A 13,674-nucleotide genomic window follows, 5' to 3' on the forward strand; every position below is an offset into this window, starting at 1 on the left:
GGCGTCGAGGGTGCCGGAGGCAATCCCTCAGGGCGTCGAGGGTGCCGGAGGCAATCCTCCCTTCAGTGAAGGGTGTCTTAAATACCTTCATTTATTTCTGAACCGAAGTAAAGTTTAGAGGAAAAAAAATAAGGAAAAAGAGACTGCTTGATCAAGGTTGGGCTATATGTAGAATGATAGATAACACTACTTTGAACTGTAGCATTGTACTGATGGACAGATGGGAACTGCAGGGTATTTACCTAGGTAATAAAATTAGATAATACCATTTTTTTTAGTAGAGCAGGTGTGGGCGGTTATTCAGTAACATGAAGGTGCCATTAAGATATAAGCCAGTTGTACACAGAACAAAGGCTCCGCATGGCGGTGATGTCAGCTTGATGAGGATCATGAACAAAAGACCCAACCCAAATTTAGAGTGTTTTAAATTGCCCAATAGGTCGGTATGTTGCCCTCCGTCAGTGATGTGGTAAGAATAAGGATGTCACTGTGGTATTTTTTGACAATCTGAATATTTGGCAGAATGACTGAATAAATAAATGTGCAAATATTCCAACAGTGTATGGTGTAAGTAATAGTCGAGGAGCCGACGGTACCTGGCAGTCACTTAATGCACGCACGAGCTTCTGTGGTTAATGGTTATTAGATGGAGTTGTCTTGGATGTTTGTTTTGGACCCATCAAACACCGTGATGGTCAGGATAATATCTGGTCATGTGGACAACTTACATAAACCATGTGTCATAAATGCAATATATGCCATCAGTATGTGAAATTTTCTGGAGGTATCCTATTATGGGCCACCAGTTCAGAGGACAGACCCATTAGGGTACGAGCTCATGGGCCCAGACAAAGACAAAGCTCGGCAGAAGACAACCTAATTTGGACCACTTAATTACCACTGGGGTCTACTTCTTAAATAAAGTATATCAGTCAAAATTACAATACAGTTTAAAGGGATTCTCTGGGGCCACTCACTTCTGCATCATGAGGTGAGCACCTGTAACTGGTCTGATAGGCATCAAGTGAGGAGAACACCACATATCGCTGAAACTAAGGGGCAGAAACGATCAGCTAACCATTTGTTTTCTCATAAAAGGGGGTAGCTGAAAAGCGGCTCTTGGCTGAAAAGTCCAGCTCTTGGCTCAGTGCCTGACAAGAGTGTTTCTGACCTGTCGTTTTAGTGATCAGGGGGTCTCAGCAACCGAATTCCTGCTTACTAAAGCTTCTAACATGTCAAATTTTATTTTAAAAAGGTACATTTTTGACCTCGTAAATGTTTCATATGGCTAGAGGGTGGTATAGTGAACTCAAGAAACTCCAGTCCGATGCTGCTGGTAGCAAAAGTATCACAGATGAGAATGGAAATTTTGCTGAATACAAAGCTGATGCATTTCGGCAGCCACTTACCTTTACAGGATTATCATCCCTGACCTTTTCTATACTTAGTTGCATGTTTACCACCTTTGTGTATTTCTGGGTGACACAACATTCACTTATACCGACAATACTAGGAACCTGCCTGAATCATCCTAGATCAACGGCTCCAGGCAGAGACTACGACAGATAGAAATTTGGAGACAAAATAACCCGATATACTACTTCAATCACAAAGGTGAATGAATTGTACCAGCTACATCCTCCACTAAAATGCAGGGATCATGTAGGTGTAAAAAATAAATAAATAATATAAGGCTATCTGGTGTCATTCTGCAAGAGCCTGATATTTTACAAGACAAACTAAAACAATTCCAGGGGAGTGACAAACATGTCATGAAGAACGTCAGGCATTCAGAGCTGCGATTCGGGAGCATAGCACCTATTGTGCGTTTCTATGCAGTCGTCAACACACCCAGTTAGCTCAGCACACACACAACGTGCCGTCACGGTGCCAACTCCCTGCACGCTGGGCAGAGGTCACCGCTCCAGGAGGGACGCGGCCGATCATACCTCTGCATGATACAGTACCTCTGCAGTTTCTATCATGCAGAACATGATCTGCACCTGCTCCAAGTATTGACCCTATAGCGATATATTCCTATTCCTGTAATGCCACTTGCTGATGGATCCACACACCAGAAAAATCTACATAAAGCCTGGTGACCCTTACAAATGAGAGAGACCAATTATATGGCTTGGATTACTTATGTTTTGCGCATCCAAAATTGCAGAACGCAAAACATCAGTGATAGAGGATGACTTGTGCCAGAGCTCAGCTTTATATGATTTAACATCCCATATACAATCTCTTGCCCGCTCTTGCCGCTTACACCTAAAGAACATCTCTAGAATCCGCCCTTTTCTCACCATGGAAACAACAAAAACCCTCACTGTAGCATTGATCCACTCCCGCCTGGATTACTGCAACGCTCTATTAATTGGCCTCCCCGTCACTCGACTATCCCCTCTCCCATCCATACTTAATGCAGCAGCCAGGGTCATCTATCTGACTAATCGATACTCGGACGCGTCCGCTCTTCGCCAGTCCTTACACTGGCTGCCCATTCATTATAGGATCCAATTCAAAGTACTTGTTCTCACCCACAAAGCTCTCCACAGTGCAGCATCCCCCTACATCTCCTCCCTCATTTCTGGCCATCGGCCTAACCGACCGCTCTGCAAACGACTTTCGACTAACCTCTGCACTAATCCGTACCTCAACACTCCCGGCTCCAAGACTTCTCCCGTGCTGCTCCTATCTTCTGGAATGCTCTACCCCAAGACATCAGGACTATCCACAATTTGCATAGTTTCAGGCGCTCCCTCAAAACACATTTGTTCAGAGCGGCCTATCATGTTCACTAATCAAAGTCATTCTATGTGTAAGTGTGCATGTGTAGTCCATTCACTATCTCCATCCATCCCTCACTCCCTCAAGATGGCTGGACCATCATTGTAAATACATCATTGTAAATACACCCCTGTACTCTGTATCTCCCCCACCTCAGGCTGGGTTCACATGTGGCGTTTTTTTATTCGCGTTTCCGCGGCGGTTTTTACAGCGTGATTTTACCACAAAAACGCGAAAAATAAGCATCCCATGCATTCCTATGGGATTCCGCAATGCTGTGCTAATGCTGCGGTTTTTTACCGCAGCGGAATTGCTTCGCGGTAAAAAAAAGCAGCATGCTCATTAATTTCGCGGAATTGAGGCGATCCCGCACCCATAGGAATGCATTGTTCTGCTTACTTTCCGCATGTGGCTGTGCACACCATGCGAAAAGTAAGCAGAACATTTGCGGATGGTAACCACGGTCTGGAGGAGAGGAGACTGTCCTCCGGGCTTTGGGTACCATATCCCGGTAAAAAATAGAATTTAAAATAAAAAATATTGTTATTCTCACCTTCCGACGTCACGCGCTGCCTTCCCGCCTCTCTCCACGCTCCCGGTCCCAGTAAGCCTTTGCGAGCGATGACGACCGTTCTCGCGGGATCGCGAAGTCTCGCGGTCATTGCGAATGACCGCGAGACGTTGCGATCCCGCGAGAACACACGTTATCGCGGTAATTGTCGCAAAGGATTACTGGAATCGGGAGCGTGGAGAGAGGCGGGAAGGCTGCGCGGGACGTCGGAAGGCGAGAATAACAATATTTTTTATTTTATTATTTACATTCTTTTACTATTGATGCCGCATAGGCAGCCTCAATAGTAAAAAGTTGGTCACACTAGTCAAACACTATGTTTGACGAGTGTGACCAACCTATATAAGAAAAAGGAACAGCATCCAATCCAGGTGAAAAATCGTATCAAAGATTTATTCTGCCAATATAAAATAAGTTTCGGCCATATTGTGGCCTTTTTCAATATGGCCGAAACGTTGTATTTTATATTGGCAGAATAAATCTTTGATACGATTTTTCACCTGGATTGGATGCTGTTCCTTTTTCTTATATGGACAATTGTTCATTTGGGTCCATGAACCTTTGAACCTGCATCCACTTTTCCGCTGTGCTGTCGGCTGCTCTTTGCTGCATATTGAGTGTGACCAACCTGTCAATCAGTTCTCCAAGCGATGCTACAGATCGTTTGGAAAACGCTAGCAATTCTGCAAGCTAATTACTCTTGCAAAATGCTAGTTTTTCCGTGGGAAAATCACGGGAATTTAAAATGCGATTTTACCGCGGAATGGAATTCCGGAACTCTTGCAGTAATTTCCGCGAGAGTTCCGCTACGTGTGAACCCAGCCTCATTGTAGATTGTAAGCTCTCGCAGGGTCGTCTTATTTTGCTTTAATTATTGTAGTCCACACCCTAAATTAAGTTTCTGAGACTGGGATAAAAGGTTGCTACTATATATAAGTGTAACTGAATTTTATACTATTAGAATTTGTACTGTGTTTTTATGATACCTGATGAAGGATATACACTGTATCCGAAACGCGTTGTCTCTTTTTTTTAACCTATGAAATAAAAAAAATGTGAAATATCATCTTTGGATGTGAGTCCTGGGAAGCGCTGCAGTTTATGGGCTGGATGTGCCTTTCTTGATTTACTCATCCTGTGTGAGCCTGAACCTGGCTCTTTCACTTGGATCCACCCGAGGCAAGCTGCAAGCCCTGTCTACTGAGAAGTATCCCAAAAGGAAGGATTTTTGAGGATACACAATCTAAAGCTATAATTAGTCTTCTATCAGGTGAGTGCATAAAATTGTGCACCCTTTAAAGACTACAATATTGTGTTTACGCACTTAGGGCGCCGCGATTTGTCTGTTCTTCTCTCCCAAACAGGGTTTTTTTTTGCGTTAATTATTGTAGTGTTAACGTTGTTACTTATGACTTGGGTTTTGAAACTGTTAAAACTGTAAAGCGCTGCGGAATATGTTGGCGCTATATAAAGATTATTATTATTATTATTATTATCATATAGCAATATGAAAAAAGCCTTTATTTCTCAAGGATTCTCAGAATCAGCACTCGCTTTGATGAGAAGATAAATAATTATAATCTGACCACACCGAATAATGAGTTATACGACCACTTTATTCTAGCCTGTCACGCTTTTTCGGGATGGTCTCAGCCGTCTTATCAGGGACGTCCATCCCATATATCAGCATTTCATTATTAATGTGTTTTGATCACAATATTACTTTGATGCATTATGGGGCTGAACGAAACAAAGACTGCAAACAACTGCAGATCAAGAGTTGTTAAAAGACAAGACTAAAGATAGTGATAACAAACCACGTTTTAAAATTTTGGTCGGAACCTAAAAGGCAAAGTGCTACCTTTAGGACGCCAAGTTCAGATGTAACACATACTGCAAGTCACATAATGTCTATGACTGTGTATGACATGTCAGCCACTGTACTAATGCTCAATGGAGAAATTCCACTGACTCCAAGAAAGTAAATATCCCCGATTGTCCGAAAACAGCCCAACAGAACTCAGATCCCGGGTAATTTACATCATGCCAGTAATCCTACCAGCGTGTTATAGAACTCATATATACAACACCCTATTACAGAGGCAACATATCCAGTATCTCTGAATGTAACAAAAGGGCATAGAGAGGTACAGACTGGTCCATATACTTCTATGAGTTCCATGTTACTACCATTACAACTCCGCAATTGTCTATCCTAGAATGATAGATGAACACAAGGCCAATTGTCACTTATTACCACTGTGTCATCAGTGAAGATATATTAGGGTCCTATCACAAGTCCACAGTTTAGGTGCTGTCCTCTACCTGCAACTATTGCTGCAACAGGCGAACTGGCAGCAAAGTGCAAATAGTAACTGTAGCAGCGGTGGAACCCGGCAGTAAAATGCATACAGCATCTGTAGCAGCGGTGGAACCGGCAGAAAAGTGCAAATAGTATCTGTAACAACAGTGGAACCGGCAGTAAAGTGCATACAGTCAGTATCTGTAACAGCGGCGGAACCGGTGGTAAAGTGTATACAGTATCTGTAGCAGCGGTCCGGCAGTAAAGTGCATACAGTATCTGTAGCAGCGGTCGAACCGAAGGTAAAGCGCAAACAGTATCTGTAGCAGCAATGGAAACGGAGGTAAAGTGCATACAGTATCTGTAGCAGCGGTCGAACCGGAGGTAAAGCGCAAATAGTATCTGTAACAGTGGTGGAACCAGCAGTAAAGTGCATACAGTATCTGTAGCAGCAGTGGAACCGGCAGTAAAGTGCATACAGTATCTGTAGCAGCGGTGGAACCGGCAGTAAAGTGCATACAGTATCTGTAACAGCGGTGAAACCGGAGGTAAAGTGCATACAGTATCTGTAGCAGCGGTCGAACCGGAGGTAAAGCGCAAATAGTATCTGTAACAGCGGTGGAACCAGCAGTAAAGTGCATACAGTATCTGTAGCAGCGGTGGAACCGGCAGTAAAGTGCATACAGTATCTGTAACAGCGGTGAAACCGGAGGTAAAGTGCATACAGTATCTGTAGCAGCGGTCGAACCGGAGGTAAAGCGCAAATAGTATCTGTAACAGCGGTGGAACCAGCAGTAAAGTGCATACAGTATATCAGTAACAGCAGTGGAACCGGAGGTAAAGTGCATACAGTATCTGTAGCAGCGGTGGAACCGGAGGTAACATGCATACAGTATCTGTAGCAGCAGTGGAACCGGCAGTAAAGTGCATACAGTAATTGTAACAGCGTTGCAACAGGCAGTAAAGTGCATACAGTATCTGTAGCAGCGGTGCAACCGGCAGTAAAGTGCATACAGTATCTGTAGCAGCGGTGGAACCGGCAGTAAAGTGCATACAGTAATTGTAACAGCGTTGCAACAGGCAGTAAAGTGCATACAGTATCTGTACTGCCGGTTGCACCGCTGCTAAAGTGCATACAGTATCTGTAGCAGCGGTGGAACCGGCAGTAAAGTGCATCTGTAGTACCCGTTGCTCTGATGCACAAGCAATGACACCCTTAGAGTAAGCCCACACAAACCATGCCACCATGCGGTTTTACCAAACCGTGGTAAGGCTTTCAACAGTTGTTTTACCACTTAAACCATTACACTATTATTCAATATGAAAATGTTGAAAGATGTTGATTTGTGGAAAAACCGTACGTCGGTGGGATTTCTTCTACAGGTGAAGTTATCCTTAGATTTTAGAGATCCACAGCTGGGACTGTGGCACGATACTACATGCACAACTGTACATCTAAACCCAATAAATCAATGACTAGCTCTAATAGGACAATCTTCTGTGAGCGCTGGCAGCAGTCCCCGCTCAAGGTGGCCAGATGTCAAATTCTTTCAAATTTAGCAAGAGATATAATGGAACAAAACATAACGAAGAGCAGATCAGAAGGGCAAAGGCGTGGACAGGAGCGGTGATCCTACTGTCCAAGAATGGAATAATAGGGCATTCTGCAATCAGAATGACGTAGTAGAGGAATCCAGGAAGGGATCCCAATGAGAGGAGAGCTAAAAGATGTCAAATTCTGCTTGAAAACTCATCAGATTTGTCAACTCTCAAAATATGCTATATGATCATAGCCTAAGGCTACAGTAACACATCCGTAGGACATGTCCCAATACTGCCCCTTCTTTAGTTTTCTTGACACGGACCCATATAGTTTCATTGATCCATACACACAACACTGATGTGTGCGATCAGGGAGAATTGGAGCATGTCCTGTTCTCATCCGTTTTCCGGATCAGAGTCATCCATTAAAGTCTATGGAGATCCCTATCAAATGGATGGAACATGGAACACAGACTTTGTACTTCAAAGTTCCGAGTTCTATCAGTTTTTTAATTGACCTGTTGCTAAGAGACAATGACTTAAAAATTCAGTCTCCCTGCTTCAGTCTTTAAGAACGGATGGGAAAAAAAGAATGCTAAATGCAGATAATGATCTGTATCTCATGGATACAGACACAGATTTGTGATTTTAGCCTAAATTTAAGCGGATTCTAATGGTGGGTTCTGCAGTGCAAATCTGTAATGCCGGGTCCAATCCTAAAGGATCTGTATTACGCCCCTAAGGCCGGGGTCAGACTTGCGAGAAACTCGCATGAGTCTCGCATCTCAATACCCGGCATTGCCACCGGAATTTGGGACCGGAATACGCACTTCCATGTATTTCTATGCAGCTGAGCGCTTCGGTCCCAAGTGCCAGCAGCAGTGCCGGGTATTAAGATGCGAGACTCATGCGAGTTTCTTGCTAGTCTGACCCCGGCCTAAACGCAAAACTCTGGGATAAGCAGAGCCGAAGAGTTTTCTGCAGTGTGATAAAAAAAAAAAACTAAGCTTGTGATGAATACGGCCAAATGACAACCTCAGCTCTGCTATATTTCCAAACTGCAGAACCACTGTAATACACAGGCCAACCAAAAATTGAAGCCAGTGACAACCTCAGCTCTGCTACATCTACAAATAAAAGAATCACTATAGTATACAGGCTCCCAAAAAATTGCAGCCAGTGACGGGTAACATTTCCTTGCGTGTCTTTTACATGGAAAGGGTCAATAAACTTGTGCATGATATTTGTTAATTCCCAGGAATTTCCCTTAATATTACGGTTTAGCGTTTCCCATGCCCTTACGCCTCCTGACGTCACCGGGTATTTGCCTTATCCAGAATTATCTCTTGATTACATTCACAAAAACCCCGATATCGCTGTTTGCAATGCAAAGGGTTACAGTTTCACCTGCAGGTGTAACTATGGGTCAAAGGATAAAATGAAAGATTAACTCCTACACTGCCACGACTCCTCTATGGGGAACAGGGTAAAGAAGGAGCACCCGCAGGCACCCTGATAGCTAAATAGTGCATGAACAGACTCGCTGCTCCAAGCTAAAAGCATGACGCTGTCTAATCCCCGAACCTGATAAATTATACATAGTCAGAAATAGCCAAATCTGATCGTTTAGACGCCGACGGTTCCACGTGACTTTGGGTGGATAAAGAGTTATCTAGAATTTAAAGTGACAGGTCTATCAATCATTTAGGAAACACCGACAAGTACAAGAGTCACATTCCAGATCATGTGTTCCATGGTCGGCGACTAACTCGCAGGTCAGATTCCACAGTGAAGCTGCGATTATATCATCTGTCTGTATGGTACGGTGTGTGCCAGGCCGAAAGACGGGGTCCTGTGACCAGATGCACAAGAGAGGAATGCTGGAGAGGGAAAAGCGGTTATGTAGATGAACCGACATTCACATGTTAATGACCTCAATGCAAGTGGAGTACCAGAGCTATGGGGGGGGCAGGGGCTGCAGTCACACCTGGGTCCTGGTGCCTAGGGAGCTCCTCTAGCCGCCGTGCCACATAAAGGGACAGCGGTTCTCAAAATGGCATGGGAAGGGGGTACGAATTGCAGTGGTTGCCCAGGCCCCAGTCCGGTTTCTGGTGCTCACACTAGCCAGGACGTTGCGTGCTGCAGTGCATACAACGTCCTACCTAACAAGCTGGAGTGTACCCTGTGTGCCAAGAGAAAGAAGTTGTTGTTTTTTTAATTTCCTGAACCTATGTCTTATTTTGGGATCTAGTGCGGAGTGGGGGCGTCATCTGGCAGCGGCCCAGCACTTTCCCAGCTTCTACCCCGAGGGTAAGTCCACGTGGGAGTTATACGTTCATTCTCTATATAGCAAACTGCTATGTAGGATTGATGAAAAATCTGCACCGCAGGTCAATTTACACAGATTTTTTATTTTTCGTGTAAATGGATGAGGGTTTATAAAACCTAATTCACGGCACTTGCACTGTAATACACCGTGGATTTTCCATCTTGTAAATTCTGGTAGAAAACCTGCAGCATCATTTGTGCAAGCCTGCCACTATTTATCACTATACCTGAAAAGTGGCAAAGCACTGCAAGTTCCAGGACGCCCCTCCACGGAGCATGGCGGGCTGGGATGTGTCGGTGAAATTCTGATAGGACCTAAGTGTTTCATGCGTTGCCACCCAGGACCTGTACAGGCAGGGATTATGTAACAAGTGTGAAGGGCAGGTTGGGACCAGCAGGTACCAGCCTCACCTGTACAATCACAGATAGGGCTCAGCCTTGTGAGCACGTGTGAGGTTCCTACCTGAGAAGAGCTGCGTCATGGAAAGCTACAGCAATAATAAAAAAAAAATGAAAAAAAATTTATACAAGGTTCTCAGCTCATTTTTCAGGCACATTGGAAGTATATGCAAAGAGTAGTCCAGGAAATTGACTCCAAAGTGCCTACAGGTCCCCCTGCACCAGTGTATTCCCAAGACCAAGTTTACATGTAGCGGTTTTGTTGCATCGCAAATTTGCAGCAATTTACAGTAGAGCATAAGTAAATGTTTTTTTTCTGTAACTCTTATCCACAAATTGAGGGAAAAAAACGCATGAAAATGAAAGCATGGAGCGGATTTCCAATCTGCAGAGTACTAATTCTTTTCATTGCAGATTTTACCCTATTCGAGGATTAGTGAGGGAGTAGGGTGAAAACCGCAAGTAACATGTCGTGACCAAACCCGCAGCAATTTGTGTCATCATCCTAGGATATGACAGCCTTAAAGGGATACATACTATTTATTTCCTATATGACCAGGAAATAGTTAAGCAGTACATGATACTATAATATTTAATAAGTCCCATTTTGCACAATTATTGGGGTATCTCTACCTACAAATAAAAGGCAATCCCTGTAAACAGAAATCCCCGATTGGTGCTCTTCTGTCAAGTCTTTACAATTCTATTCAGCCATTTCTCATTACTCTGTTTCTTTCCTTTTCTGAAAGTGACAACAGGCTGTCATTACAGCTCCCTCGGGGCATCACCCCATGTTTCCCAGGCTCCGGAACACCATGTCTGCCTTGCTATACTGCGATGCATCCTGCACTTCCATATTGCCACCTGTGAGGGCATACCTAACATTCAGGAGTCTCAGAAAGCTGGAGGTCAAAACGTAAATTCAGCTCTGCCACATTAACTCTTAGGCCACGTCCATACGATCAATATTTGGTCAGTTTTTTACCTCAGTATTTGTAGCCAAAATCAGGAGAGGAACAATCAGAGGAAAAGTATAATAGTAACACGTCAACACTTCTGTATTTATCACCCACTCCTGGTTTTGGCTACAAATACTGATGTAAAATACTGACCAAATACTGATAGTGTGAACGTGGTCTTAACCATACAGTGTCTTTTTGGGGTGTTAGGACCATCACGAATATAAATTCACATGACTGTCAAAGGTTCAAGAGGATCAACCTATGTATTGCTCAGAAGAACACCACTAGAGTACCGTACATCATTCATTGGTTATCCCCTAGTGCGGCAGCTCTCATTATTAACCCCCAAGTGCGGCAGCTCTCATTATTACCCCCTAGTGTGGCAGCTCTCATTATTACCCCCTAGTGTGGCAGCTCTCATTATTACCCCCTAGTGCGGCAGCTCTCATTATTACCCCCTAGTGCAGGAGCTCTCATTATTACCCCCAAGCGCGGCAGCTCTCATTATTACCCCCAAGCGCGGCAGCTCTCATTATTACCCCCTAGTGCAGGAGCTCTCATTATTACCCCCAAGCGCGGCAGCTCTCATTATTACCCCCAAGCGCGGCAGCTCTCATTATTACCCCCAAGCGCGGCAGCTCTCATTATTACCCCCAAGCGCGGCAGCTCTCATTATTACCCCCAAGCGCGGCAGCTCTCATTATTACCCCCAAGCGCGGCAGCTCTCATTATTACCCCCAAGCGCGGCAGCTCTCATTATTACCCCCAAGCGCGGCAGCTCTCATTATTACCCCCAAGCGCGGCAGCTCTCATTATTACCCCCAAGCGCGGCAGCTCTCATTATTACCCCCTAGTGCGGCAGCTCTCATTATTACCCCCTAGTGCGGCAGCTCTCATTATTACCCCCTAGTGCGGCAGCTCTCATTATTACCCCCTAGTGCGGCAGCTCTCATTATTACCCCCTAGTGCGGCAGCTCTCATTATTACCCCCTAGTGCGGCAGCTCTCATTATTACCCCCTAGTGCGGCAGCTCTCATTATTACCCCCTAGTGCGGCAGCTCTCATTATTACCCCCTAGTGCGGCAGCTCTCATTATTACCCCCTAGTGCGGCAGCTCTCATTATTACCCCCTAGTGCGGCAGCTTTCATTATTACCCCCTAGTGTGGCAGCTCTCATTATTACCCCCTAGTGCGGCAGCTCTCATTATTACCCCCTAGTGTGGCAGCTCTCATTATTACCCCCTAGTGCGGCAGCTCTCATTATTACCCCCTAGTGCGGCAGCTCTCATTATTACCCCCTAGTGCGGCAGCTCTCATTATTACAGTGTGGCAGCTCTCTTTATTACCCCTAGTGGGACAGCTCCCATTATTACCCCATAGTGTGGCAGCTCTCATTATTACCCCCCAGTGTTGGATCTCACTCCCATATGTGTGCACCTTATATAGGCTTAACCCCTTACATGAGGGGGGTCACATGCCTTTAGCCTTTGTATCCCAGGTAATTAGTATTTGATCTGCATCACAAAGGTGTCAGCAGGAATCTAGGACCCACTAAAACCCTATAAATGTGCTAAACACATCGCTAACAAAAGACACTAACGAGAGCATTGAAGGCTCAGTTTCTGGCTATTGTCCCCGGTCACTTTCCGTGCACTTACCTGCTAGACAAGTTGACAAAGTCCCCTCCATCAAGCAGCCTGACCTTACAAAAGAGGACCCCATTCACGAATGGCACAGCAGTCAGCTCCTCCAGGGTGAAGATTGTCTGGAACTTAAACTTTTTCTTCTTGGTCAGGAAAGCCATGAGTGACCCCTTCGAGACCAGGAAAGTCTTAGGTTAAGAGAAAGCAGATGGAAGATTTAGGGAAGGAGGAGGATGGGTTAGGAAGGAATTTTTTTCCCCTTGTTTCTTGCAGAAAAGAGAAAGCTTCAAAGTCTATTATCGCCCGTCAACTTCTATGTATCTGCGATTGGGGTGTCCGGCCCTTCTTCGGGAATGGATGCCCCAAGAACTGACTGAGAAGAGGAATGGTCTTTGGAGCATCTCCAGGGGTGGTAGGACTGGACCCGCAAACTCCAAACCTGCAGAGAAGGGGGTCCCTTGAAATTTCTTCCCTCTGTCGTTCTCGGAGGGGAACGAGGTTTCTTCCTGGTGGCCTCTGCAGACAAGAGGGTGCAAAATCAATATGTAGCTTCACTTCAATAGAACGTGCACTTTGGTGGCAGGGAGAGCTCGCTGCTCGTTCCTCCTGAGGCTGTGGAGGTTCAGCCAGTGATGGCAGGAATCTGAACTCAGCACTGAGCTGCTAAAGACTCCTCCTCTACCGGCTCAGCAGGAGGTGGAGGGGAGGAGAGCCGCCTCTGTCTCTGGATCCAGCAGCACCCTTACTTCTTCTCATAGGCGCATCATCACCCTCATCATCCGCAGCACTGCAAGGAAAACAAACATCACTGTGTGAGAAAGAGCCGAGGACAGAAAAACAATCTGCAGGCAGCAGAGACGTCAGCAGGAATGAGACTCAAGGACTAATATCACTTATATCATTTATGATACGGTACTTATAATCGTAGTAACCTTTGTTCACAGCGCCCGCTTACCTTTGGCGGTAAATAAAATATAAAAGACAAAAAATAATTCTGGATTGTTGCACAAATACACACACATTACAGTTTGAGCTTACGTTTGCGGTATACGCTAAAAATATTCATCAGCCTCCATTTAGGCGGCTAGGAGTACACGTCTTGTGTGCAGCCAAAATTGTACTGTCGCATTGCAACAT

At 45.0% G+C, this 13,674-nt stretch overlaps 1 protein-coding gene across 1 annotated transcript in view; it reads right to left on the reverse strand.

The window, feature by feature from the left end:
• The window catches only part of EEIG1 (estrogen-induced osteoclastogenesis regulator 1), an 84,533-nt gene that overhangs the window by 55,958 nt on the left and 14,901 nt on the right, over positions 1-13,674 (reverse strand). Inside the window, exon 2 of the mRNA XM_073590979.1 lies at positions 12,553-13,324. Within this exon, the coding sequence (XP_073447080.1) occupies positions 12,553-12,698 (146 nt within the window). The 5' untranslated portion in view covers positions 12,699-13,324. The remainder of the gene's footprint in view (positions 1-12,552; positions 13,325-13,674) is intronic.

Source organism: Dendrobates tinctorius, unplaced genomic scaffold (assembly GCF_039654945.1).
Source record: "Dendrobates tinctorius isolate UK_male_01 unplaced genomic scaffold, ASM3965494v1 ptg000120l, whole genome shotgun sequence".
Taxonomy (NCBI): domain Eukaryota; kingdom Metazoa; phylum Chordata; class Amphibia; order Anura; family Dendrobatidae; genus Dendrobates; species Dendrobates tinctorius.